Source organism: Spermophilus citellus (genome assembly GCF_964194105.1).
Source record: "Spermophilus citellus genome assembly, chromosome: 11".
In the NCBI taxonomy this organism is placed as follows: Eukaryota; Metazoa; Chordata; class Mammalia; order Rodentia; family Sciuridae; genus Spermophilus; species Spermophilus citellus.
This window is the reverse complement of record NC_138192.1, coordinates 135,810,232-135,837,971: the sequence shown is the minus strand read 5'-3', so window position 1 is coordinate 135,837,971 and position 27,740 is coordinate 135,810,232. Positions and strand designations below refer to the sequence as shown.

General features: G+C 56.6%; 1 protein-coding gene and 1 long non-coding RNA gene across 14 annotated transcripts in view; one reads left to right on the top strand and one right to left on the bottom strand.

The window, feature by feature from the left end:
- Nucleotides 1-1,916: 1,916 nt before the first annotated feature.
- SNED1 (sushi, nidogen and EGF like domains 1) overlaps nt 1,917-27,740 on the bottom strand; it is a 63,469-nt gene continuing 37,645 nt past the window's right edge. For 2 of the 13 annotated variants that reach the window (XM_081261000.1, XM_081260999.1), the window contains 14 exons: nt 25,797-25,910; nt 24,755-24,868; nt 24,042-24,155; nt 23,406-23,702; nt 21,284-21,467; nt 19,149-19,261; nt 18,162-18,443; nt 17,022-17,166; nt 16,866-16,948; nt 15,283-15,381; nt 7,735-7,851; nt 7,042-7,129; nt 3,567-3,649; nt 1,917-2,938 (listed from right to left, as the gene is read on the bottom strand). In XM_081261000.1, the coding sequence (XP_081117126.1) occupies nt 2,904-2,938; nt 3,567-3,649; nt 7,042-7,129; nt 7,735-7,851; nt 15,283-15,381; nt 16,866-16,948; nt 17,022-17,166; nt 18,162-18,443; nt 19,149-19,261; nt 21,284-21,467; nt 23,406-23,702; nt 24,042-24,155; nt 24,755-24,868; nt 25,797-25,910 (1,868 nt within the window). In that variant the 3' untranslated portion in view covers nt 1,917-2,903. Of the gene's footprint in view, nt 2,939-3,566; nt 3,650-3,741; nt 5,741-6,722; nt 6,998-7,041; nt 7,130-7,734; nt 7,852-11,642; nt 11,883-15,282; nt 15,382-16,865; nt 16,949-17,021; nt 17,167-18,161; nt 18,444-19,148; nt 19,262-21,283; nt 21,468-23,405; nt 23,703-24,041; nt 24,156-24,754; nt 24,869-25,796; nt 25,911-27,740 lie in introns of those variants that run through there. The other 11 variants (XM_081261001.1, XM_081261005.1, XM_081261006.1 and 8 more) reach the window with 11 other exon arrangements.
- Nucleotides 11,895-26,974, top strand: LOC308630659. Its single transcript, XR_014017991.1, has 2 exons — nt 11,895-13,592; nt 26,598-26,974. It is a non-coding gene; the product is annotated as an uncharacterized lncRNA (long non-coding RNA).

Sequence of the window (27,740 nt, the reverse complement as noted above, 5' to 3'; positions counted from 1 at the left end):
TCTTCAGGGTGGTGCAGAAAGTCTCATCTCCTATTGTGGGGTGACCTTGATCCTACTATTTCCTAGTGATCTGGGGTGTCATGTAGAGGGACAGTGATGGGCCTGGTGCTGCAGTGGAGGTCAGCCTGCATGTCTGTGGACTGGCTTCTGACTAACTGTGTCTGGGGCCATCTGTCCTTGGATGTTTGCAGGGCACAGTAGGGTTTTTCTTGAATCATTCTTCCTCCCTTCTGAAAACAGCAAACTTCATAGTGCACAGCTGTGCACACTTTTCAGTTAAATCTAAAATGCACCTCTTCAAAGAATGCTTTTATAGACCCCAGGAGGAAGGAGGCCTCTGCCATGATGTGACTGTGCTCCATTTCTGGTTGTGTGAGTGGCTGTCCTCCACTGAGAAAGGGGGCCTGACTGCTCCAGTTGTGCCCACACTGCAGGGAGAAGACAGCTGTGTGGGGCAGTGCTGGGGCACACACGTGCTCTATGACATGTGGTAGGCTGTTTCTACCTGGAGGCCCCAGAGGTCTGCTCTGGTCATGGACTAAAAGGACCCCTGCATGTGGTCTCGCCAGCCTGCCCAGAGCGTTCCTCTGTTACCTTCAGACTGGCGAGAAGACCTTGCTGCTTCACGGTGGTGTGCCTTGGCTTTCTGAGGAGGGTTTTTTTTTTTTTTTTTTTTCTGTGTAAGTCTTCTGTGGGTCTTTGCAGCCTTGGTGGTGACTTGTCACCCAGGGGATGGCTTCCACTACATGAGGCCAAAGCCTGGGTGACCTCACAGTTCAGAGGTCCACCCTGTGACTATTCTTTTGAGTGGAGCTTCAGGGAAGCACAGCCACGCACATTCAGCTGCACATCCGTGGCTCTGCTGTAGGGCAGAGCTGAGCAGTGGCCACAGAGCCTCTGATCGGCAAGCCAGAAGCGTTCACTGCCCTGCACAAGGAGTCTGCCATCACGGTGCAGCCTGAAACTGTCCAAGCTCCATTTTAGTAGTATTGAACACTTCCACCTCCAAATGCATGGACCATGTGCAGCATGAATGATGTGCAGCAGGGAGGAGGATTCACCTTGTCTCCACTTCCCCACTGCCCACGTCTGTGGTAGAAGTCTGTCCTCCTCCTGGTTCGGGAGACCGTTCTCACACTGGAATCTGAGGGCTGGTTTCTAAGCACTGCAGAAGTGATGTTAACGGCCCCACTAGGCCAGCTGTGTGGAGGATAGACCATGCTCAGGGATGCCATAGCCTGCGCTAGATCGTAGGTGCTTCGGTGACTCTTGGGGGCTGGTGTGTGTACAGGCCTGGCCATCTGTTTTCTAGAGGCCTGAGGCCAGAGGCCACAAAGGGAACTGACCCATCCAGGGCCTTGTTTCTGTATCCTTTTCAATCCAGTGATTAGAGCTCATCTTCCTAGGTTTTGGAAAATCCTAAGGTGGGTGGAGTGCAGTGAGCTCGTCCCAAGTCCTTTGAAGGATCAACAGATCCAGACATGAGAAGAGCACCAGGCATGCCCTCCCCGCTGCCCTTTGAGCCCAAGCCTGGCCTGAGTGCAGGGAGGCAGGGCCTGGAGTGGGGGAGGACCTGTGCCCACCCTGGGAACCTGAGCGGGCACTGGGTTCTTAGACTGGCATCAGCAGGTGGCTGCCCCTCCACCCACCTCCACTGGGCACCGACCAGGCTGCTCTGTGTCGAAGGAGTCTCCATTTGGTTCCTGGCGGCGTCTGAGTGGTGTGCTGTTCCCTGCGTGTGGTCAGAACAGGTGAGCTCCACAGCTGGTGGTCCAGCATTCGCTGGGGGTCTCTCATTTGTTTCTGTGGAAATGGGTTTGTAGGTGAGCCTTTAAAAAGATGCGTGATGTTTCAGGAGACTCACCGCCATGCAGACATTTCCCACCCAGATGGTGCATGTGGGCTCTTGACCTCACCAGGGCTGCACTGCCTGCAAGCCCTCCACTGTCTGTGTGTCCTCAGAGGCAGACTCAGCAGGGGAGGTGGTGCCCAGAGTGGAAGGAGCCCAGCACTGTCGGCTGCTTTCGCAGAGAGAAGTCCCATTTGAGATGGGACCCTGCTGCTCTCGAGGTCTCCTGGGGGCCCGGGGGAGCTTGTCTTTCCTTCAGTGTGTGAGCCAGCTGGAATGCTCCTTGGCTTTTTAGACGTTCTGTTTTCTCAGCCCAGAAGTAAGGACCCTGAAAGGGCCCATGACCACGGAGCCTCCCTGTCCCCCAGTGCTAGGAAGGCAGGCTCTGTGGGCTCTTGGAGAGGTGGAGCCAAGAGCTTCATGGGGTCTCGTAGTGTGGCCCGGTGTCTCCACAGTGTTGTGAAGAGTGCCAGTGCTCTGTAAGAACCAACAGAGTGGCGTGTAGGGAGACAGGGGTTGGGTGGGGTTTGTTTGCCAAAAGAGTTTGGGAAATACTGGATTGAACAAAGGTAAAATTTCTTCCATCCCAGAGTTCACGATGCTTAGAATTCCAGTGTCTCATGTGACCATCCTGGTCGGAGACCGTCTTCAGGACTTGCCAAATGTTTCTTGACTAAGGCCTCCGTTTTAGCTTCCAGTATAATACCATTCTGGGGTTTCCCCAGAATTCCTCAGCACCTCAGGCCCTCCCTCCATGTGGTCTCCTCCCTCCAGGTGCCGGGTGGTCTTCTAGCTTTCTGTGAGCCCCTGTGGCAGCTGCTCCATGTTCCCTTGAGAGAAGGTAGGATATGCCCTCACCCCAGAGCCTCACTTCCTCCTAGAGGTGAGTTTGGGTCTGCTGGGAGGCCCGAGTCAGGGCATCCTGAAGCCACCTGGCCTGAGGCTTTGGCAGGGCCTAGGGAGTGGCAGCGCTCTCAGAGGCCCAGGGTAGGCGGGCTCCTCTCCCTCTTCCCAGCAGCTCTCGGGGCACAGGGGAATGGTACCTTTTGTTTCTTCAGTGTTTGACGGTTACTTTGTTTCCTGAAACAACTAAGAAAGGGCTTAATGAGAAGGAGACTTCTGTGCCCCTAGTCCTGCCTCACTCTGCCCTCTTGCTCATGTGTTCCATGCCCCTGTCTGGAGGCCGTGGCTGTGGAAGGAGAGGACACAGCCTCGCTGGGGAGGGCGTGGAGAGTGGGGGGGGGGCAGGAGGAAGCAGGAGTGGCCTCGGGGTGAGGCCTCATACTCAGGCTGAGCAGCGCCGGGGCTTAGTACTCGGCCAAGCCAGCAAAGGTGTGGGGCCACAGTGGGTCTTGAAGAATGAGACTGAGATTGGGGCTCTGATTTTGAAAGCATATAATGTTCTCAGTCACTTCTTTCAGTAAAACCCCAAAGAGTACTTGTGAGCACCTGGAACCCTTTGGGGACGGAACCTGGGTGTAAATGAGCAAAGGTCTTTTCTGTTTCTGTTGTTGTGCACTTGGCCTGCCAGGAGTGCTCTATGCTTCTCCCCGGAGCGTCTCGCTCCTGCAGGAGCCGAGTGACACCCGCACTCACCATGCCCACTGTGCCTGTGTGTGTGCCCAAATCTCACCCACACACAGTCTCAGGTGCATGGCACCACCCCTGCCCATCACCCTGCGAGCCGTATGCAGGACATAGGTTGGGCCCGGGTTACCTGTATGGGGCTTCTTGAGGCTGGTACTCTCACAGTGCTCTTTGAAGCAGACATCTTGGTGAACTTTGTAGACTCTTTTGTACCTGTTGTCACAAGAAAATTCTGTGAAACTAGACGCCGAAGAGTGTGCTGCCCACCTCCTTGGGCTGTGGACCACCTGTGAGTGCAGAGGTGTTTGAGGGAAAGACCACTGTTTCCTGACTAGAGGTTGCCTGTGGGCGTGTTAAAGTGCCCAACGTAGAAGCCATGTGATTTAAGATCAGCTGTACTGAACACAGTTGACATGTGAGGTATACCGTTTCAGAGTGCACGTCACGACTGCTGGCAAAGCCACATGGCACCGGAAGTGAAATGAGTTCCAACATAATGACTGCTGGGGGCAGGCCCCTTGGCCCTGTCCCTGGGCTCTGAGCCTCCCGCTCTGCTGTTTAGACTTTGGGGAGAAGGTCAAGCCACCTGGGCTGCAGGCTGCAGAGGCAGCAGTGGAGGGCCAGAGACTTGGTTTCTGCCTCCTCTCCCATTATTAGCCAGGGCGCCTCGATCAGGCTTCTTTGACTCTGTCGCACTCATTTTGTGTCCTTGGGAGACTTATGCCACCTCTTGTCACAAGGAATCTGAAGATGATAGGAGGGGAAGGTGTTTAGTGTGAGAGCCCTTTAGAAGAGGCCTCAGGAGCTGCAGCGCTGGTGTGGGCAAAGCTGCAGCCCACACCAGTCTGTAGCCTTGGTAAGACTTCCACTCTGGCCTCCAGAGAGTGGCCAGCTATGGAAGGAACTCCCAGAGAGCTGGACAGATACAGGAAGCAACTGTCTTCAGGTATTAGGAAACAGCAAGCCTGGGAAGAGGGAGACAGGCACAGGGTCACCTGCATGTTGGCCGGCAGCAGGGCTAGGGCAGAGTTGCAGATAGGTTCAGGCTCAACTCAGGGTCACACTTTGTGTGGCCAGAGTACCCATGAAGCTGGGCAAGTCCACCTAGGAGCCGGTCATCCTGAGAGCCAAAGTGGAGAAGGGTGCAACCATGCCAGGACAAAGCTGCTCCACAGCAAGCCTCAGGAAGACCGAATCATACCAGAACTGCCTTGCAGAGAGAATACTCTTGAAAAGAAATACAAAACGTGAGACAGTTTGGCACCTTTTTAATGTTCAGCATTCTATGAAAATTTATAAGACGTTCAAAGAATCACGTGAAGAATTAAAAAAAAATTACCCCTATCCTGGAGAAAAAGAATTGAACAGAAAAAGACCAGAAACGGCTCTGGAGACAGATCTACGTTTGTGCCATGTGTTTAGTGATCTAAAGGAAAAGCTTCTTATGATGAAGAGAGTGGTGGTGGGCTAGAGCAGGAGCCGAGTGGAATTTCTAGAGTTGCACACAGCTGTGTGGGTGATGCAAAAGCAAAGTCGATGGCCCTGACTGCAGAGGTGGCACGTCTGAACAATGGGAAGAATGTGGTGACAGCACCAGCTCAGCACTTTCCTAACAGGAGAGAAGTGAAGGGGCAGGAAGAATGCACAGAGAAGCGGGGTCCACCCATTCCAGATGTGACAGAAGTGAACACCCGAGATGCAAGAGCTTAACAGTTCCAGAGAGTGCACACCGAGAGCCACATCATCAGGTTGGCCAAAGACAGTCCCCGAGAGAGTGCAAAAGAGCCAGGGTGCAGGACACATTGCGTGGAGTGGGGCCCGGTGAGAGGGGCCGTGTCTCTGCAGGTAAAGTGCTGGAGGAAAAATTGTGTCAAACAGTAATTCTGTATCTAACCACGTTTCTTCAGAAAACAAGGTGAAATAACCTTTTCAGACAAACAGAGAACTGGTCACCAGCAGACCTGTGCTGTAAGAAGAGTCCCATTGTTTAGGCTGAGGGCATGATGCACTGGACGGTGAGCTGGGCTGGTGGGTGTGCCCTGGCTGTCGAGGACTCACTCAGCATGTGGCAAACAGTGCTGAGAGCAGCATCGGCGTTGGCAGTTGGTGGTGTGTGTGAAGGAAGAGGCTGAGGGTGATTCAAAGGATGACAGTGGCAGGAGTCTCCCCTAAGCTGCCGTCGGCGACAGACAGGAAAGGCAGGTCCTGGCTTGTTGAAGGTGCATATTGAAACCTTGCAGCAACTCCTGAGTAACAGTGAGCCAAAGAGGAGGGACCAGCAAGCCCTGAACAATTAATCCTGAACTAGGAGGGAAAGAAGAAAAAGTCATGCAGAACAGATGGGATAAATAGAAAACAGTAGTCAACAGCCACATCGCCATTATCTAAGAATGATGTGAATGGTCTGAACAGTGACAGAAAGCAGAGATGTCACCCTGGATGTGAAGCAAGGCTGCCATATGTTCAATACAAGGTCACTTCAAAGGTACAGGCAGGTTCCCAATGAAAGGGCAGAAGGCCTTTGGGAATGAAGGCTTTCCTGTAGGCATGCTGGGGACATGACAAGGCTGCAGGCAATGTTGGGACCAGCCCAGTCCAGCAGCTGGGGACTGCCCCCACAGAGTCCAGGTCAGTGGCGTCACACAGCCTCTGTGCCCTGCAGCTTGGTACTGCCTCTGTTCTGTCCTCAGCCTGGTTTAACGTCCAGCTCCAACAAAGCTCTCTGCCCTGGCTGCCACCTCTCCTCCTCTGTGGAGCATCCAGAGCAGTCTATGCAGTGCTGTCACATGTCCCTCCTCTGCTGAGTGACCGTCAGTCACTCCTCACTTCATGGACAACAGACACCACCATCCTTATGGGGTGTGCTCGTGTCACTCCTCTGCATACGTGATGCAGGGCCAGAAAGGGATGCTCCTTCAGGAACCTTCTTCCTTCCCACTGCCTCCACGTCTGCGCAGTGTCACCTCACCCTGAGGCCCACCTTAGTCACCTGTCTGATGTCGCATGGCCTTCACCTGGCTCCCCTAGCCTCACTTCCTCCCTCCCTTCCTTCCTAGCACTCACCACCTTCTGTGACTGCATGGCACCAATGCCCGTGTCCCTGGCGGGCTGTGCCTGCAGCACCCTGGCACACAACAGTGCTGTCAGGGTGTGCCTAAATGACTGAGTACCACCTAGAGTCACAGGATTCTGGGCCTGCTTTACAAATGAGGAAACGGAGACATGGGTGACTTGTCTAAGACCACATCATGAGTCAGTGGCAGTGCTGGACTAAAAGTTACCATGTGCCATTTGTTTTCCAGGGACTGTGATGAAGAGAGGGAGGTCAGGTCCTGGAATCCTTGGGCATAGGACCCTCTGTCCACTGGGGCCTAGGGGGTGTAGAGGAGAGCCAAGGGCTTGAGAGACAGGGACCAGCTCTTCTCAGCCACTGTTCCTGAGCCGCAGGGGCCTAGGCCCATTCCTCTGCCTCAAGCCCCTGGTTTGCTATGTGGTGGGCATGAGCCATCCAAGCCAGTGTCTTCTGCAGCCTCCGTCCCTCGGGGTTAGTAAGACAGCACTCTGGAAAGCGAAGACCCTGTCAGCATCATCGGAAGCCAACTTACACGTGGTGGCAGACGGCTCCCTCCCAGACTGGAAAGGACTTTGTCTCCGAGAACAGTCGAGTGCAGGGGCGGGGCACCTTTTTACAGGCTGCCGGCACAAAGGAGAAGGGCAGAGGCTTAGGAGGAGGCTCCATGCCACAGGAACTCTCTTCCTGCCCTCGCGAGAGACCCCTGCCCGAGGGAGACCCAGGCAGCTTTTCTCAGACCCTGTTGGGCCTGGGGATCTGTGCCAGCTTCCCTCTGGGATAGTGACCTCCTCCCAGGGCTGCCCAACATCTGCAGAGACTGCCCTGACTGGGGTGACCTCGTAGCCTGTAGGCTAGTATAGTGGTGTAGGGGGTTCTGCCCCCAACCTGGACACTCAGTCCAAAGGAGCCTATGTCCCTCCCATGGACTCTCTTGTCTCCTGCAGCCTCACCCCACTGTGGCACGGCCGCTGCTTATGGCTGCCGTTCTTGACTTTTCTCAGCCCCTGCAGCCAAGGGCCACCTTTCACCCTGGGACTCACAGATCATTCCTCGGTTTCCTTGCCTGTCAGCCTCTGTTCCTAGATGCTCTAGGCCTCTGTTCTGGCCCTTCAATTTGGAAGGCCTGGGACAAAGCCACCTGTGCCCAGCCTGCCAGGGCCTGGTGACAACTGCTGTAAGGGGTGCCTGGAGGCCAGTTCCCAGCTGGTGGCCAGCCCTGACTTACCGAGCTCACAGCGCCTGCCTTTAAAGCCTGGCCCGCAGTCACAGTGGTGGGCATCCGCACCTGGCACACAGGTGCCTCCATTCTGACAGGCACCTTCTGAGCAGCTCTCAGGGGCGCCTGGAAACAGAGACCAGGAGAGGTCAGCCCCCAGTCCTAGGGAGCCTGCTGGCACCTGACTGGGTGCTCGAGGGAAGCCGTGACAGGCTTTTCCCTCCTGCTGTGGCCTTCTGTGCCCTGCTGCTGTGGGCTCGTGACACAGACAGCAGAGAAGGGAACATGGGCCTCGGTGTGCTGGCCCTGACCTCATGACTCAGGGAGCAGGGAGGAGAGAGCCCATGGCCTCCTGGTGAGCCACCTGGCTTGCGGCCACCCCCAGGTTGTTCTGCTTTCACCCCTACACACGGCTGCTTCTGCCTGGAACTCAAGACCCTTTTGTCTCTGAGTGTCTGCCCCCAGTTGGCAGAGACTTCTCCACCACATCCCCAGCCCCAGACAGCCCTGTGTGCAGAACTGGCACCTGTGCCCCTGTGAGTGGTGGCTGCCCACCTCCTAGCACGTCGCATCTTGCTGTAGTGGAGGCCAAGGTGGTCAGCAGTGCTGCCTGGGAGGAGCTGGCCTGGCCTGGCCTGGCCTCCATCCCTGAATACATTCTGGCCCCATTTTTGTCATTATTTTTAAAGACACCTGTTATTTTATTTTAACTTAAAGCACAAAAGAGTAAGAATTGGCCTTCCCCCATGTCTGGTCCTGAAGGAGTCTCAGTCTCCATCGCACCATCTAATGGAGCCCCACCTGCCCGACACTTGCAGCATGTTCCTCAAAGGCTTCTCCAAGTTCCAATCCCATGGTTCGTGGCCGTGGGAAGACCTTGCTGCCCCTGCAGGTCACTGCCCCGCTCCTCCATCCCCATTGGATCCACTTTGCCTTCTTCCCTCCCCCTGCTGTCTTCTGGGCCTGCCTTTTGTCCTTCTTGACATACTTAAAATGAATTGTGGGCTTAAAAACACCTTCATCATGAACTTTCCAAACTGACCCCAGGCGCTCAGCTTTGGCCCCTCCACTTCACACGCGTCTGCTACCCTGAATAACCGCAGGGCCGTTCTCATGTCCCCTTTCTGTTTGTGCGTAGACTGCAGTGCTCTGCATGACCAGTCACCAGGAACTCTCTAGCGTGGAAGACTGAGGTTGTGTCCACCTTAAAGTGCCACTTACAGCTGGGCTAACAGACGAGGGTTTGTGAGGGCCTGCATGCTGCCTGTGCCTGATATGTCTCGGGTCTCCATCTGCACCCCTGGTCTTCTACCTCTGTTAAAAGAAGAAAGTCCATTTCCCTCAAGTGCCCTCCTGGATCTGACCTGGACCAACTTGTTCTTCACCCCACAAACTCTCTTCATCAGAGAAGGGCGCAAGGGGACTCAGGTTCCATGCCCTTTGCAGGACTGTTCCGCAGGGTGCTTGTCATCCTTGAACATGTAGGAGGCCAGCCAGGTGCCAAGTCCCACTTGAGTGGTGCGTGACAGATCACAGTTGGGCACTGGCAGCCTTCCCTGGAGACCCAGGTCCTCCTAAGCCAGATAACCCTGTCTGCACTGGCTGTTGCTCCTGCCTTTACCAGCTTGCCAGGGGCCTGCAAGGATGTGCTTTTCCTCACCGCCCTGAGGACTGAGATGAAGGTGCACACCTGCAGGAAGGGCCAGTGCTCAACCCTGTCTTCCCTCTGCTGCTTGTCTGTACGTAGACTGCAGTGCTCTGCATGACCAGTCACCAGGAACTCTCTAGCGTGGAAGACTGAGGCTGTGTCCATGGTGACTGGCGAGTCTTTCCTCCTGAGTGTTGGTGTACTCAGCTCTGGATGCCGCTGTTGCTTCTGGCTGGTGCTGTCACGTTTCTTGGTGCTCAAGCCATCCTGTCTTGGGCGGTGGGAACCCTTTCGGGCTGGCTCTTTGGCCCCTGGCAAGGTGCCTGTTGACTTTGGATGTGCACTTGTTGCCTGACGGTTTGTGCCTGGTCACTTTTGTCCACATCCTGCTGCAGTCTTGGAATCAGCCATTTCTCCAGAGCCCCTTCCTCCAAGGAGATGGGTTTGGACCCACAGTCAGGTGCTCTGAGAGATCACCACTCCTGAGCTGCCTCTGTCTCAGGCTTTCCAGCGAATAGGACAAGGAAATTGAGTTTTAAAAAATAAACAAGTCGTGGGTTTATTCTGGTATTTCCAGGGCCTCACACCTGCTAGGGAAGTGCTCTACCACTCAGCCCCAGCCCCAGCCCCCTGCCTTTTCTTTTTTGTTGTTTAAAAATATTTTTCTTGGTTCAAAAGTCAAAACTATGCAACAAGGTCGATATATTCAGAGAAGATTAGACTCTCTCCATCCCTTTCCCTGCTCTTTCCTTCCATGAATAGCTCACCCTCTTTGTTAGTTTTCTTCCTAAACATAATAAAAACATGTATTCATATTCCCCTCTTATTTCCCGTACGACAGCACACCAAACACACTGCAGCCTGTGGCTTTACAGCACCTTTAATGAGATGTCCACAGACCACGTGGGCCCCCATTTGACATGTGCAGTTCCTTGTCACCATAGTCAGTCCCCTCCAGAAAGAAGGTGTGGCTTTTAGCTCCCCCTGTCCACCTTGAGCCTGCACCCTGTCCTAAGCAGCCCCTGAGCGGCTTTGTGTCTTCACAGTCTCTTCTTCTGGACTTGGCTGCATGTGGTCTTTTGTAGCTGGCCGTCCACTCAGCGTGTCTCCAGACACACCCAGGTGGTGGTGTGTAGCAGTGCTGTGTGCCTGTCACCTCAGCTGTCCTCTGATTGGAGTGGTGCCGTGGGGGGTCTCCCTCCAGCAACCGTCAGGCATGGGTGTTTCTGCCTGTGGTGGTGGTGCTGCTGCTGCTGCTTCGTCCATCCACGTGTGAGGCCTCGTGTGCGTGCAGTGTCCATTTCTCCTGGGGGCAGGTGTCAGTGGGCTTGCTGGCCATGTGGTCCCTCTGGTTTACTCCTCTGAGGAGCCACAGCACTGGCCTCCTGGCAGTGGCAAGCCGGTGCCATGTCCACACCCTTGCCAATGCTTGCTGTTCTGGGGCCAGCTGTCCTCTGATGAGGGACATGAGGTGTCTTTTCCTGTGCTTACTGGTGATTTATGTGCATTCCTTGGAGAAGTGTTCCTTCATTTTCTTTGCTCATTTTTAAACTGGGTTCTTGATGTATTTTAGATACCTGTCCCTTGTTTACCCATTCTGTGGGTGTCTTCCACTTTCTTGGTGGTGATCTTTGAGGCACAAAAGTCTTGGATTTTTGATGAAGTCCTATTTTCCTTTTGTTGTTATATGTTTGGTGTTTTATCTAAGAATCCTCTGCCAGAACTAAGGTGAAGATTTATTCCTGTTTTCTTCTAAGAGTTTTTGATTTTTTTCTTTTTATTGGTTCTTTTTAATTATACATAACATTAGGGTTCATTTTGACATAATTATTAAAGTATGGAATATAATTTGCTCTAATCAGTCCCCAGCACCATCACCCCCACCCACTCTACCAAGAGTTTCGATTTTAACTCTAACACATGGATCCATCCTGTGTGACTTAGGGCCTTAGGTCATCGGTGTGAGGCGAGGGTCTGCTTCACCTCCACGTGTGGACATCCAGTTATCTGAGCACAGACCTAAGTGCTCACCATTAAGCAGGACCACAGTGACTTGGTTCTGCGGCTTCATAGTAAGCTTTGACACTGAGTCCTTCTACTTTCTAAATCTTTCAGCTCTATCTTCCTTCGTTCCTTTCCTCCCTCCCTCCTTCCTTCTCTCCCTCCCTCCCTCCCTCCTTCCCTTGCAATTCCATTTGAATTTTAGACACTATACACAGTTGTCTAGAGAGATTTTACAGCAGCCCTACAGAATATGGCAGTGTGTAGGGTATTAAGAATCGACAAGCTTGTGTCATTGTGTTAGTCAGGTTTTCATTGCTGAGACCAAAATACCTGATAAAAACAACTTAGAGGAGGTAAGGTTTATTTTGGCTCATGGTTTCAGAAGGTCGGTCCATGGTGGGTCAGCTCTGTGCTCTGGCCTGAGATGAGGCAGCTTTAATGAGATGTCCACAGACCACGTGGGCCCCCATTTGACAGAAGGGCATGTTGGAGAAGAGCTGCTGAGCTTATGGCAGAGCCAGGGAACACAGAGGGAGAGGAGTCAGGGACATGATCTGGTTCCTGAGATCACACCCCCAGTGACCTTCTTCCAGCCACGCCCATTCTGCCTGTAGTCAACATCCAGTAGTCCATTCAAATTATTAACCCATCAAAAGATTGACCCACTGATGAGTTTATAGTGCTCTTGATCTAATCGTCTCACCTCTAAACATTCCTGCATTGTCTAGAATGAGCTTTTGGGAGGACACCTAATGTCCAATTCATACAGTCATCATTTCTAACCCTCTGGAATGGGACAGGTGTGAACTATTCCTTATTCATGCTTGAACTTATTCCTTTGTGGACTGATGAGGCCCCAACTCTGCAGCTTGTGTGGCCACAAGAAGGCAGGAGGGTACAGAGCTGACCCTGCAGCCTGTTCCCTATGGCCATCTCCAGTAGATCCCGAATTTACTGTCACACCCTCATACACAAACAGGGAGAAGGCTGCTTTGAACTGGGTAGGGAACAGGGTGTGGATGTACCCTGGGGGCTTGGCACTGAGCTGCTCCCATGCAGGACGAATGACCAAGCAGTGCAGTTCAGGCCCTGCCCTTGCCCAGTTTCACCTAGGGACAGTGTCCCTGGCCTGGTGTCACCTAGGGGCAGTGCCTGCCTGTCCTTCTGGTGGCATCTATTCAGACCATTGGGATAGTGTCCATGGTGATGAAGTCAGAACAGACCAGAAGCCCCCGAGTGGAGCTGTGGCGAATGGGGTGGAGGGGATCATTTGACCGGTCTTAGCACTCTTTGACTCCTGCACCTGCAGACCCTCAGGGTGACTGACTCTGGTCTTGGGAACCCAACTCCTCTCAATGAGGTCCCTTCTCAGGCTGGAAGGTGCACCGGGCCAGGATGGTTGCTTGGCGAGGGCAAGCTCATTAGGACTATTAACTGTGCTTTGTGGGTGGGGGCTCTCTGGGGTCCTCCTTTTCTTGGGAAATCAGTCTAACAGCTTTGAGAGAGAAGGAGCAAATTGCTTTGCAAAGAAACAGGAGCATGATGGATACCAGAGATAACAGGACTGGGCCCGGGGTGGCAGTGGAGAAGGAACCCTGACGTGGGACTCCACTTCCACCACACTGCACTGCACATGTGGGGGCTCATGAGAGTAATCTCAGGTACACAGGGTCTCCGAAGTCCCCACAAGTGCTTTGTAGAACTTGATCAGCTGACATGTAAAGGGTCAGGGATAGTGAGACTTTCTCCAAGGTCAAGGTGGGAAGACTGGCCGAGTCTAGCAAGTCAGATGTAAGGTTCCAATATTAAATAGGGTGGACTGGCTCAGAGAGTGCCAGTGGATCAGAGGAGCCAGGCCAGCATGGACTCGTGTGCATGAACCCTTGATTGGCAGCATGGGAAAGACAGTCAAGAAAGGACTCTGGAAGGACAGTTGTCCATAAAAAGAGCTATTTATACTGTTTTTATTTTTTTTTTGAGGGGGGGGCAGTTCTGGAGATTTAACCCAGAGGCACTTTACCACTGAGCTATATCCCCAGCCATTTGTTTTGTTTTGTTTTTTTGGTTTCTTTTAAAATTTGGGACAGGGTCTTACTAAGTTGCTGAGGCTGGCTTTGAACTTGTGATTCTTCTGCCTTAGCCTCCTGAGCTGCAGCAGTTACAGGTGTGTGCCACTACGCTCAGCCTGATTTGTGCTTGACAGTAGGACAATCAGGTGAGTTTAAAAGGCAGACAATTAAGCTTTAAGTGATATGATTGTATATATAGAAAACCCCAAGAATCTATGATAAGAATCAGAGCGTTTGGCAGGATGGTTGAGTGGGAGGTCACAATGTAAAGGCCAAATAAATATCTATACTCCAAGAATAAATAATTGGGAAATGCAATTTGAAAACTACTATTTATAGTAATATGAAACTGTGTAATACCTAGACACACATCTGTATTCTGTATAAGACTTCTTGATCTAGCAAGACCAGTGCTGGGGACTGGCAGTCCCTGCTTGAGTGCCCACGGGCAGCCGTCACTGCTAGAAGACAGCTTGGTGTGCTCACACACCAAGATCCAGCGTGTCTACTCTTTGGCACGTGGAGAAGGAACCCTGACGTGGGACTCCTGGGAAACCTGGTCAGGAGCATCCACAGCGCCTCTGGCAATGCCAGTCACTCACAAGCCGCAGGCTTGGGTGCAGGGAGTGGGTGGGGAGACCCGGGAGCCCGCTCCATGCCGCCATGCTCCGCAGCATGTGAGGACACTGCACCGCCCATTAGGGTCTAGCCAGCCCTATCCAAAGCCCAGAGAAGGCTCTTGTCTTTGCAAAGAAACCCCATCAGGACACACAGGGAATGATAAAGGGGCCACAGGAGAGTGCAGGGAAGACCAGGGATGGTGACCAGTCCTGCACACCTGGGCTCCTGTTTTCATCTCCCCATTTAGAATCATCCTGCACCTCAGCAGGACAAGCATTGCATATGGCAGTGGCCTGGGGGCAGCCCTGTGGGGGCAGCCAGATGAGCCAGCTTGTGCTCTTCTCATTTCTGGGTTTTACTGAATGGAACATCTGGTACTTAAAGGGCTGACATACACAAACCATGTGATGGAAAGTTTGCTTTACTCCATCAAAAACAGTGTCCCTCACTGCTGGCCACTGACACACAAGCCCGCCCTCCTGGTGCTCACAGCCCAGGAGTCTGTCAGACCTCTGTGGTGAGGGGACAGTGCTGGGCTAGATGTAGGCTTGGAAGGCACCCTCTGTGCTGCAGCTGCCCTGAACAGGTGTGTCCAGGGGCAGGGCCTTGCTGTGAGACCACCCACAGAGGCCACATCTTTATCAAGGACCTGCTTCTCTGGGGTTGGGTTGATGGGTGAGCCCAACCTGAGTCCATAGTGTGACTAGGGGAGAAAGGACCACTAGGTTCTAGGACTGTCCTGGAGGGCAGAAGTGGGGGAGCAGAGTGGTAGTCAGTGTAAGGAACTGGCATCTGTCCTGTCCCTGCCCTGCGTGGTGTTTGGCCGTGGCTTTCACAAGGCACAGCGGCAGGCCAGGCCCTGTGTGGCCCGCATGTTGCCCAGGCTGGCGAGGCACCCCACCGGCGAGGCTCCCCACCGGCGAGGCTCGGTGTGACTCCCTCGGCCCTTCTCACTGTGCTGACTGGGGCTTCCCCTGGGAGGAGCAAGGCAGTGGTGCCTGGGGAGGGAAGGCCAGCTGCTGGAGGCAGGGCCAGCCCTTCTAGCACAGGCCCTGGTCTGTCTGTGGCAGGATGAGTCACCACCCCAGGTGGTGTCGTCTGCCCTGCCCTGTCCAGGCTGGGGTGCGTGGCTGTCCCTTAGGCAGGCCCTGTGGACCCCTCACTGGGGGCCCAGCAGCAGTCAGCTCTAGGTCCCCTCCACCACTGTCAACTTACTTTCAGCATCCTTGTCGCTGTCTTTGGGGAGCTGGAGGACCACGTGGGTCTGCTGGGGGGCCTCTTCTGTGTTCCCGAGTGGCACTGGGGTTGTGGGTTCTAGGAGAAGCCAGGCGACCACATGGCACCCTGCTTCGCTCGCAGGTTCCCAGAGGGCTGCTTTCTGAGCCGCTTCCCATCCACCCCTGGCTCCCCCAGCTCTGGCATCTGTCCTGTCCCTGCCCTGCGTGGTGTTTGGCCGTGGCTTTCACAAGGCACAGCGGCAGGCCAGGCCCCAGAGCTGCCTCCCAGTGGGCTCAGGCCCCACTCTCCTTCTGCCCCTCAGCAGGGCCCAATTCCGACTTCCCAGGCCCCATCAGGCTGCTCTGGGGAGGCCAGTGACTGCTCCACCAGGGGCCTCACCCCCTCACGACTGGCACCATGGCACTGTCCTTGCTAGGGCCGGACTCTGCCTGCCCCTTCCCCACCCCTGCTTCTGTGTCTGCCTGCTCTGCCGGCTGTGCTCTGGGCCCACAGTGGGATGTCCCCTCCGTACAGTGTTCTCGCTGTGCCCCTGAGCATTCCACATTTGTCCCCATGGCTAGAGTCCCATAAGCTCTGCCTCTATACCCCAGACCTCCCCTGCCCACCACCTGGGTCCTGTGGTTAGCCCGACCTTCCTGCCCCCACAGGCCCTTGGCCCCGGCCTCTCCCTCACCTGGCTCACCACATGCAGTGGCCCCTCTGCTGCCCCTCTGCTTTTGGGCCCCCGTGCCCTGCCCTCCTCTCCCTCTCCTTGGAGATTCCCACTGAACCAGTGATGAGGCTGTCTGCTGGAGAGTCCCATGGGGATTCTTCTACCCAGCAGGTCCTGCAGCATCTCAGGGAGCTCTGAGTTAGTCCTACGGGAAGCCTGCCTCAGGCAGGTTCCTAGACGCCCCTTCACCTGTGGGCTAGAAGGCAAGAGCACAGGGCGTGTAGGCTCAGACGCCTCTTTGCTGCCGGGCCAACCTTCCAAGGGACGGTCTGTAGGGGTGCCCATGTCCTGTGGTGCTGGGCGAGGCGGAGGCTCATCAGGCCTGAGCAGGAGCCCAGAGGCCCAGGTAGCTGTATACTCCTGGGACAGGGATGTGTTTCCCTTGTTTCAGGATAGTGTGGCCAGAAGTTCTGGGCAGGGTCCATCCTTCTGGAAGCTCCCGGGCAAGGCTGCTGGTCCAGGGACCACATTTGAGTAGCAAAGAACGAGAGCACCCAGCCTCCTTAGCAGAACTTGCAGGCCACACTTGACGAGCAGAGCTCCCAGTGTCCTAGACCTATGGCTGACGTCTTCTCTGGCACGTCAGCAACCTGCACCTCCAGCCCACAGGCTGACCACGTGGAGACCCCACCAGCCCAACCCTCCATTGTGTTCAGTGTGTGCTGACCCCAGGGCCCAGAGCCTTGCTCATGGCTGGGGCTGAGGCCCTGGCTGGAGACAGGGTTGGGTACTGGGGGTCTTTAGGACCAGGCCTTGCCACTGTCACTGTGGGACAAGGAGTGGGTGAGAGTGGCCGGGTGGCCACTCAAGCTGCCCCTGAGCTGGTGCTGGGAAGCGTAGCACTCACGTGGTCTCTCTGTGGCTGAGGTGCTGGGCAGGACCCCGAACCTGGCACTTACTCTTCTTCTTCCATCCACAAGCTCCGAGAAGCTGCAGAGGGTGGGAGGGTCACGAGGTCTGCAGTGTCCCTTGGGCACCCTGGGGTGGTGACTGGGACAGGTACCTCGGGGGCGGGGTTGGTGTTCCGGGGAAGCTGTGGGTGTTGAGTAGACGCAGCTCTGGCAGGTGCACTGGGGGCAGTCTGTTTCTGAGCACCCGTGGGTGATGTCCTCCCTGGTGCCAGCGTCTGTCAGTGCCATCTCTGGGGGCTGCAGAGCAGGTGGGAGGAAGGGGAGTGGCCACGCTGCCCCCTGCATCTGACCCTGCTGCAGACGGGGCAGCTCACACTGCCAAGCTTGGGGAAGGGGCAGGAGGTATGTGTGGGCCTGAGAAGCCCCTTGCCCCACAGCCTCTGAGGAGGACCGCATGTTGACACTGTGACATGCTGGGCTCCGGACCTGGACCCGAGCTGCCTCCTGACCCACCTCCTCAGGCCAGGTTCCCACCTCAGGTCAGGCCCAGGTACCTCCAGGCCGCCAGGGCCTCTGTCCTCCACAGGGCTGTGACGTGGTCCTAGTGCACAGCTGGCCTGCCCTTTCTACCTGGCAGCTGTGCCCAGAGCCAGACAGGGTGGCAGGGCTGGGTGTGAAACCTCACAGCCTGTGCTGTGTTTGCAAAGCATCTCCTGGGCCCGGGAGGCGGAGGGAGGATCTAAGAAAAGCTGGGGTCTGCAACCCTCTCTCCCTGTTCCCCTGATGTCTCACCTTGCACCTGCACTCCCCAGAAACCCATCTTCCCACAACAGCACAAGACAAGTGGGGCCCATGGCCCCTGGCAGGACCCTCCGCACCGGGAACAAACCTGGTCCTTGGCCTGGTGCCTGAGCCTCCATACCCCAGCAGCTCTGCCGCCTCCTCAGGGCGCTTCCTGCTGCTCTCTCCCACGCTGTGTCCAGAAATGACTGTGGGCTAGGCCTGGGTGGCCCCTGTGGTGCAGCTGACTCCCTCTCCTTCCTGCTCAGCCCACCTGGGACCTGCCCCAGGAGCTGTGCGAGATGGGGTTCCTACGCTTGTTGTCACTGTCCTTAAGTCCTGAGGTAGGACAAGCCTCCAATCATGCAGACTCCTCTGTGTCAGACTGGACCTGTTTCTAGGTGGTCCAGACCAGTGAGGGGCCGGGGGACTGATGACCACCCACATCTCCTGGACAAGGACTTTGTCCACGGGGCTGACCACACACCCTCTGGCCCTGGCCGCACACTCACACGTGATGATGTAGAGGTGTGCGGGCTCGCTGTGCAGCTGGCCCTGCTCGCTGCTCTGCACGGCCGTCACCGAGAGCTGGTACCGCCGCCCTGGCAGCAGATCCCGAACGGTGTAGGACACCAGCTTCCCGTTGGGGACGTAGCGGCTCTTGGTGCTCTGGCCTGTGGTCACGTTGATGACATACGCCTCCAGCGGTGTGCCTGGAGTGGGGGTGTCCCAGAGTACATGGGCAGAGGTGGCTGTGACTCGGGAAGCGGTGAGGTTTGCTGGAGGCAGGGGACCTGGACAAGGCAGGGATAGCAGAAGGAGGTGGTGGGCAGGGTGGGGGGGCTCTGACAAGGACGCCATGTGGGGTCTGAGAGGGTCACGGAAGCCTCACCTGAAGCCAGGCCTGTGCCTAGGGACAAAGGTGCAGCTCTGAGATGGCATCAGAGCCCACCGCTGCCACCAGGCACAGGCAGCGCACCTGCCACCCTCTGGGGTCCCAGTGCCAGGGCCCCACTAGGTGGGCCATGGACAGTGGACCAGCAGCTCAGGGCCCCGGGAGGCAGAGTCGTCCCTGCTGGGCCAGGCCTTCACAGACTCACCACCCTGCCCACCTGCCCTCCCCATGTAGTGGCTGTTGTGCTCTCCACACTTGGGGGTGGACTTGGGGGCCAGTGACACCAGGGAGCTTAGAGTGGGCTGGTCACATGGTCCAAGAGCCCTGGACTGTGTGTGCATCCTTGTACTCTCTGGTCAGTGTTCAGTGGGAAACTGCCTGGAGGGGCTGCCAGGTGCTGGGGGCAACATTGGACATGTCCCCAGTAGAGGACCCAGACCAGCCTGGTGCAGGGACCCTCCTGATGGTCTAAGTGGAGAGGCCTCAGGGAGTCCAGGTCTGAGCTCTCAGTGCCGTGCACACTCTGGAGAGGGCTGAGGAGGCTGGCCGGAAGCAGTCCTCTCCAAGGGTGCCTGTGGGGCAGAGGCCACACTGGCCTACTTACGTGTCCACACGTGCAGTGGCCCTGAGGCCAGGCTCTCTGTAGGATGCTCTGCTCCCCCAGACCCACTGAGGGTGGCCACCCACACGGTGTATCTCCTTCCTGGCAGCAGGGCCCTGCCGGGGGGAGGAGGACAGGGACATGTGAAGGCCTGTGGCCAGCTCTGATAACCAAGGGTGGGGCCTACTGTGGCTGGCAGTCCTAGGTGCTCCTCTGGTGGGAAGCTCCTCCACTGTCTGGTCTAGTGAGGGACTGAGCAGGGTCCTGTGCTGACAGCAGCCACACTGTGGTCAGAGAGCTGATGTTCCCTGTGTCCCTTCTCTGAGTGGGTCCCAGCTCCCAGTGCCACTCTGTGCTCAGTCCCCCTGGTGAACCTGGCTGGGGGCAGTCCTGGGACAGAGTCAGCAAGTGCCCACCTGGGCCCTGCTTGTGTTCCTTCCATAAGCCACATGGGGTTCTTCTTTGGAAGAAGCTGGGATGTGAATCAAGAGAAATCACAGCAGAATTTAAACAGCGAACAGGAGAGGGATCTGGGCAGATGTGGGGCAGGAAGCCCTGGGAGGCTGCCTGGCTTTCCTGTCACTCTGGACTTTGACGAGGGCCTGCAGCTCCTGAGGAGGTGGGGTTAGAGCCAGTGGTGGCTCTCCATCAGTCTCAGCGCTCAGCAGAGCAGCCTTGCCCTCCCGCCTCGCCTTGTGCTCCTGGGTCACCCCGCACACAGCCCACAGGAGCCAGGAGGCAGAAGATCCTTTCCCCAATAGGAGGGACCACGATGCTGCTTCTGCTCAGAGGTAGGACACAGAGGCAGCGCTGTGATGGCAGCCCCTCCCTCCAGCCAAAGTGACTTGGTGATTTGAAGGCCAGTGCCCTCCTGCTTCCTTGTTCTTTTCCTCCCTCTCGGCAGCCAGACATCAAGGACAAGGAGATTCGAAAGCAACTGCTGGTGGCGGGAAATGGGAAGGTGACTCCTCAGAGACTGTCCTGGCAGGGACGGCTTACAGCAAAGCCAAACAAAACCACAGAGACCCGAGTCTCAACCACAAGAAAAGAGCAGGGGCCCTGTCTAGTGGCGCAGGCCTGCCACCCAAGCCACTCTGGAGGCTGAGGCAGGAAGACTGCAAGTCCAGGCCAGACCTACAACTTAGCAGACCCTGTCTCCAAATAAAAAACAGAAAGGGGATGTAACTCAGTGTGGAGTGCCCCTGGGTTCAATCCCAGCACTGGGGAAAAACAGAGGGGACCTCAGTTCCAGGGGTGCCATGTCATTTGATTCAAATTCAGTTTCAACAACAATCACCACAAAATCGGAGTATATCAGGAAACACGGCACATTCAAAGGAAAATAGAAACGCCCTGAAAAAGATGGCTACCTCTACTAGAGAAAGACTCTGAAGTGACAGCCCTGGAGCAGCTGAGAGAAGTAAGGGGGTGTGGAGCGAGGAAGGGAGCCCTGTGACCAGGAGGGCAGAGAAGGGGCTCCGCAGAAACCAGTGGCCCGGGGAGAGCAGGCAGGCTGGTCTGAGCACTGGGGACTGTCTGCTGGCTTGGGAAAGAGCACACACTGGGGAAGGGTCTTGGCACGTAAGTGCAGGTGATTCCAAGGTACCCGGGTAGGGCACCCAGGAGTGGGGCTGCTGGAGGCCACCTGGCCTTGCCAGGGTCCCCAAGCTTGCCCTGCAGTGCTCACCTTCTGCATGGCCCCTCTGAGCCCCCTGATCTGGGCACTGCTGAGAGGCCTCCACCTGCTCCCTGGGAATGCCCTTCACCCTGTGGACACAGGAGCCACAGGAAGCTGCCAGCCAGATGCCCCTCCACTTTCTCTGCCTCCCCAAGCACTGCTGGAGCAGGGGTCCAGAACTTGGCCTCTGGCAGGTGGACCCTGGGACCCTGGAAGGAACCTGGCTGCCCACCCCCAATGACTGGTTTCCGGCAGCCAAGGTGCTGCCCCAGGACCCTGAAGCTCTCTGGGCACTTTGCCGTTAGGCGCTCCTTAGATGTCCTTGTGAGGAAGCAAGGCAGGGGCCGTCCCAGAACCCAGCTTGGCTTTCCCGGGCCCCAGCCCTTCCCAGGCAAGGGACAAGCAGGTGCACAGACACAGAACAGCGGAGACCTTGTGTCCCCCAGGAGCCATCTCTTACCCAAACGTGAGTCGGTCCACGCTCTTGTCCACCTCGGTGGATTGGGCCTCGGTGGCCTCAGGGTGGAGAATGGACACTCGAATTCCACTGACGGTGGCATGATGGATCCTGTGCAGAGCCCACCGCACTGAGATGGCATCAGCTGACACGTTGGTGACCTCTATGTCCTCAATGGGGCGGGGGCCTGGGGGCAACAGATGGTTCAGCAGACACCAGCACATTCATGCTTCTGGGGAAGCAGGGCTTGAGACAAGGCTGAGAGGGTGCTGGGGTCACAGAGAGGCCACTGGTGAGAACTGTCCCCTCAGCAGCCCAGCAGGGACTTTGGGTAGGGGAGGTGCCCAGGTTCCTCACCTCCAGGGTGGCCACTGCGGAGGGCCCACTGTGGGCACCCTGAGCCAGCCAGGCCCTTAGAGGCAGGCTGAGTCGCCTCCCTCTTTAGATGTGACAGTGACGTGCAGAGGGTGGGGTGAGGGTGGGGGTCCTTCCTGACCCCAGTGGACCAGGGCACCCTCTCTTTCCTTTGTGCTGTTTTGGTCCAGCAGTTAACATCTGGGCAGTGCTGGGCCCAGGGGATGTAGGCTGCAGAGTCTGCAGTGACCACAGGGAGGGGAAGCTCAGGAGCTCAGCTCCTCACCTTCTGTGTCCTCAGAAGCTTGAGAGCTGCTGCTGAGAGGCCAGGAGAGACTAGAGGGCTCCTGGCACAGTGCCCAGCCTGGTGGATGTGGCGTGGACAGTGGCCCTTCCCACAGGACCCTGGTCTCCTGGCGGAGACCCCACTGCAGTGGGGGCAGGGGAGAGACGCAATCTCTTCCAGATGCCTTTGGAGGGCAGACTCCATCTTTCTGAAACTGCTCAAGATGAGCTCAGCCACCACCAGCCCTCTGATGGCCCTGCTGGCCTCCTGCTCAGGATCACCCAAGTGGGCACTGCAGGCCCCTCCTCTGAACAGAGTGTACTGTGTCCTCAGTGTGTGCACCTCTGGCCTTGGCTGCCACCTTCTGCACAATAGGTCCTATGGGCCCCCTGCAGTGGGCACAGTGTCCTGAGGACCTGGGGCTGTCCCTTGCTTGCCAGAGTCCAGCCGGGCTGAGCTGTGCCTCCTGGTGTGAGCCTCTGAGCTCCTGCCACTTTGCTTCCCACCTCACCCATCACAGTCCACGAGACAGGTCCCTGGCTCTCACTGCCTGCTGGGCCAGCGGCAGGAACTCCAGCAGGTGCTCGGTTGCATGCTGGACCACAACCACCCTCACCCCCTGGTCCAAGCTCCTAGCCCTTCCCTCCTTCCTTAAGACTCCAGCACCCCTTCCCCATTCTCTGCTCCTGCCTCTCAAGTACACAGGTGTGGCCTCCACAGCCAGTGCCCACATCAGCTACGGCCCCATCTGGACACAAACCTCCTGTTGAAGCTGATGCTGGTCACCTGGTAGAGGGCCAGCCCTCGGCCTTGTAGCAGATCCCACTCCTCAGCCACCCATGGGCTTGTTCCAGGGACTCCTCTTCCTCCCTGAATGGTCTCCAGCAGCAGACAAGGGAGCTGAACCTCCACACCCACTGTCACACTCCCCTGATGGCCACACCCTCCTGGTGGACACTGTCTGACACCCTTTCTTGACAGCTCTGGAAGGCTCCCTCTCTCCACCCTCAGTGGCCTGCAGCCTCCCTCCCTCCGTCACTGCCACCACTCAGGCTCCTGCCTCCCGGGCTCTAGGACTTCCCTTGTCTGGCTCCCCAGACTCTCGTGTCCCCCTCCACCCACCCACAAGTGGAGAGCCCATTTCTACAGCTTCGTCCACTGGTCACAGCCATCAGGGCCCTGAGCTGACACCTCCAGAAGAAGGGGCCACATGGCTCCCCGGCGTGTCCTAGCAGAGATACTCCTCATTCCCACAGGACAGAACCCCTCCCCTTGGCCATGTCCCCTACCCAGACCCTCCGAAGCCTTCAGCTTTCACTTCTGAAACCCGCGCAGGGCTACTGCCCTCAGTACCCGTCTGCCCCCTGCCCTCAGTCTGGGGGCCGATTCTTTCCTGCATCTGCCTTGGTCTCTGCTCCTGGGAGAAGCCGGCCCCTGCCTGCTGACGCCCTGTGTGGGCGGAGGCCGTGCCTGACAGGCACTCACGTGTGCGGGTGAGCAGGGCTGCGGGCCTGCTGATGTCGTTCTTGTTGTTGGCGTTGCGCTTGACGGAGAAGACGGAGATGTTGTAGGCCCGGCCTGCCGCCAGAGCCCTCAGCTGGTGTGAGGAGCGGCTCCTGTGCACAAAGTCCGTGCGGCGGTAGGAGCCGTCGGAGGAGACGTAAGTGACCGCATAGCCATCGAGCACCTGCCTGGTGGCAGGGCCCTCGGGTGGGCTCCAGGAGATGGAGACCCCACTCTCCTCCACTCTCTCCACCCTGAGGGCCGTCGGTGGAAGGAGCTCTTCAGGGTTTGGGCCAGAACACAAAGGAAGGGAGTGGTCAGCTGCTGCACGAACCCTTGTCCCTGTCAGGCACCCCTTCTCGGACCCTGGGCCGGGACAGCAAGGTGTGGCGGCAGGGAGCCTCACCCTCGGCCCTCCCCCTGCAGTCCTTGGCTCCTGCCCGCACTGGCCTCCTGGAGGGTCACACCCCTCTCCCTGCTTCTCAGGAGAGGAGCCTGGGTAAGCAGTGGCCCGTTCTGCCCTGGGGACCTCTAGGTCCCCTGCCTGCCCCCTGGTGAAGGAGATTGCCGCCCCAACCCCAGCTCCCTGTCTCTCTCTCTGAACCCCTAACTGCTCACCTTTGGCACAGTCCTTGCCTGTGAAACCCACTTTGCAGGTGCAGCTGTGGGACCCATTGATGGCCAAGCAGTAGCCGCGGCCCCCACAGGGGCTAGAGAAGCAGGGGTCACTCACTGAGGTGGGAAACAGCAATGAGGCCCAGTGTCCTTGGGCCCCCTTGCTCCTGGGAACTGGGCTGCTCCCAGGTGAATGGGTGTGGCAGGGTTGGCCCAGGGACGGCACCTGCCTCCCCATAGCTGATGGTGGTGGTCAGGCCCCCCTGGCCGTGAGTTGGGCCACCACACTGTAGCTCCTGTAGGAGGGGAGGCTCAGCACAGGTAGGGAGAGGCACTCCAGATAACGCTGGGGAGGGAGTGGACAGTGGGGCTACTGCAGACAGGGGCCAGGGAGGGCATCACCTGGAGGGTCCCTGCTGTGGGCTGATTGGGGGACCGTTCCCAATGGGAGGGACAGAGAGTGTCTGGTCTGGGCTACAAGGAGCTTGGCCTGTCCAGGGACAGCAGGGCCAGGGCTGGACATGAGGCCACAGAGTGGGTGTGTGCTCAGGGTGACCAGGACTATGGTGAAGGTGAGGGCCACACACGGGGGCCGGGGGGGGGGGGCTCTTGGAAAGCACCGTCTGGGGGCCAAGGAGGTCAGAGGCAGGGGCACCTGCCCAAGGACTGAGGAGGACCTCCCAGGGAGTGGGCCACAGGCAGGCTTGCCACCCTACCTGTCTCACAGTGGTAACCGAAGAAGCCCTCGGGGCAGACGCACAGGTAGGCCCCACCGCCGTTCTCACACCTCCCTCCGTGCTGGCAGGGGCTGGAGTCACAGGCATCCACCTCTGGAGAACACCCAGAGGGTTGGCCCGCGCAGCAGGGGGGGCTCTGGGGGAGGGAGGAGAGGACAGCAGGAAGAAGGGGTAGGGGGGAAAGGAGCATAGGCCGAGAGAGGGGTGTGGGGAGCCCACGGGGTGGAAGGGGCTCCTGGGGAATCCCCCTCAGCCCTCCCCACAACTTCCCTCCCAAGGTGGCCAGAGCCCTGGCTGTCACTCGCCCTGGGTGTCCAGCAGGGAACAGGACCCCACCACCCCTGATCTTCCAGAGGCCAGGCTCTGTTTGGGGACCCTCCCAGGAGCCCCCACCTGTCCCTCAGTGCACTCCAGTGAAGCTGCAGAGCATTGGCTCGCAAGTGGCATGGAGGTCCCTGCAGGAGCCCCTGTCCCTGCAGGGCTACGCTCTGCACTCATCTGTCTCTGAAGACAAAGTCCAGGCACCAGCATGTCCCTCGGGACTCTGGCTGCTCCTGGAGGAGCCTTCAGCCCCAGGGTCACCACTCTGCATCTTGGCCTTTCCTCCACGAGCCCTTGCTCCCCTTCCTAGGTGCGCCACCTCCACTGCCTGCCCCTCCTCCTAGGGACCAGGGTCTCTGTTTGGGCTTAGAGTCAAAATCATAAGGGGCATAGTGCTCATCCAGCCACGCTCTGGCAGGCTCCCACCTCTGCCAGCTGGCAGCACCGGACAGGGGTGAGGCCATCCCCGCCTGCCCTCAGGCAAGTGTCTCTCAGTTGAGCTCTTAGTCCCCAGGATAGGAGGAGGCAGAGATATCTGAAAATCTCTGTCCTGGACACTGGAGCTGGCAGGAACTTAGGGAGCAAGCGGTGGCGAAGCTGGCCATCTGGACAGAGACCCATCCAGGGGAGGAATGACTAGGGCAAGGAGGCTGTGCCAGGGCCCCCGTGCCTCCAACTGTCACACCCAGGAGTCTCTTACCCAGTTCACAGTGGGCTCCCTCATAGCCTCTGCTGCAGAGGCACAGGTACCCGGCAACATGGTCCTGGCAGGAGCCCCCATGCAGGCATGGCTGAGACCGACACTCGTCCACTTCTGAGGGAGGAAGACCCCAAGAATAAAGCCATTTCCCTGAGTTAAGCCAAGTTCAGATGAACACAAACTAGTGCCAAGGGTTCAGAGCCCATGACACCCTGTAGTTCTTGGAAAGGCCAACACCAGGGGCCAAGCCCCTCGGAGGGAGGGGCAGGTTGAAGCCCCAGGACTCAGAGCCTGGCCATGGCTGTGAAATTATGGGGATGATCGTGGTCATCTTAAGGGCTCACAGAAGACACTGCGGATTTAATTCCAATTTTGGATAGGTCCAAAACACACGAGGTTTGGCAGAAAATGTTCCGTGTCAAATTTTGCCATTTCAGTATACAACAGTCCTGTGTGAAACCAGTGTATTTGGAGGCCAGTCTGGTTCTGTGTGGTGAATCTGTATGGTGAAACTGGGAGTTGTGCCCCTGAGTTCAGATGTTCAGTCTGAGGAAAGTCTAATGTCAACACCTACAAAGCAAGTGAGCAGGAACGGCCTGGGGGCCCGGAGCCAGCACCCGCCTGGGAGCTGGGCGCTCTGTGCTCTCGCACTTGGGCTTCCTCCCTCCTCATGGGACTGGCTTGCAAGTATCATTTCTTTGCCTTTTAAAAACCCTGTGAATGGCTAGACAATGGGCGGTTCTGCTTTTGCCTGTGACCTGTACGAGCAGAATATCACAGTGTGTGTTCTTTCCCACCCAGCATTTTGACAGTGGTCTCTGCGGTGTGTGACCACCTCAGACTCATCCTTCCTTGTCTGGTGGACACTCGTGTTGGTTCCAGACTACGGCAATTACAGCAGATGCTGCAGCAAGTACCCCACCTGCCCCCAGTGTAGATGTGCAAGTGTCTCCAGGTTTCCCCCAAGTGGGGTCGCTGAGGTCAGCTCAACAGGCCAGTCACCACATCCAAGTGCTCATACTGACTTCCTCTCATCCCGCCAGCCGTTTGCAAAACACTGCTGGCCCACATTCTCACCAAGATAGGCTTCTGAGACTTCGGAATTTTGCCAACAGAATGTCTCGTTGTACTTCTGATTTGCATTTTCCTAATTACTAATGAAGTCGACTTTTTATGTTCGTTGTCCACGTGTCTCTTCTTCCACCATAGGCCTGTTTGTGCGTCCTGCCTGTTTCCATACTGGTTGATTGTTCTCTCCTATGGACACATTGGCATTTTTCACACCATCTTGAAACAGCCCCTCATCAGTGTGCATGTATACTGGCATGTGCCTCTGTACCCTCTTGAGGTTCCAGCTGACATTTCACTTCTCACTTAAGTTCCTAGTTCTTGCAGGAACAAGTTAGTCCATTCATTTCTTTTATACTGCATTTTGTGGCTTTCCTGACCCAAAAGTAAAAAAGATATTTACCTATATTTTACCCACACAATTATATAGATTTTGTTTTCATTTTGGTACCAGCTCATGAGCTATTTCAAGACATCATTTAAAATATGGGGATGGTGGCTCACACCTGTAATCTCAGCAACTTGGGAGGCTGGGGCAGGAGGATCACGAGTTCAAAGCCAGCCTCAGCAATTTAGGGAGGCCCTAAGCAAATTAGTGAGACCCTGTCTCAAAATAAACTTTACAAAAGGGCTAGGGAGATAGAGCACTAATCTCCAGGATATATAAAGAACTCAAAAACACCCCCCAACCCCCAAATAACCCAATCAGTAAATGCACAAAGGAACTGAACAGGCACTACACAGAAGAAGAAATATGATTGGTCAACAAATATATGAAAAAATGTTCAACATCTCTAGCAATTGGAGAAATGCAGGTTAAAACTATCACTGAGATTCCATCTCACTCCAGTCAGAGTAGCAATTATCAAGAATAAC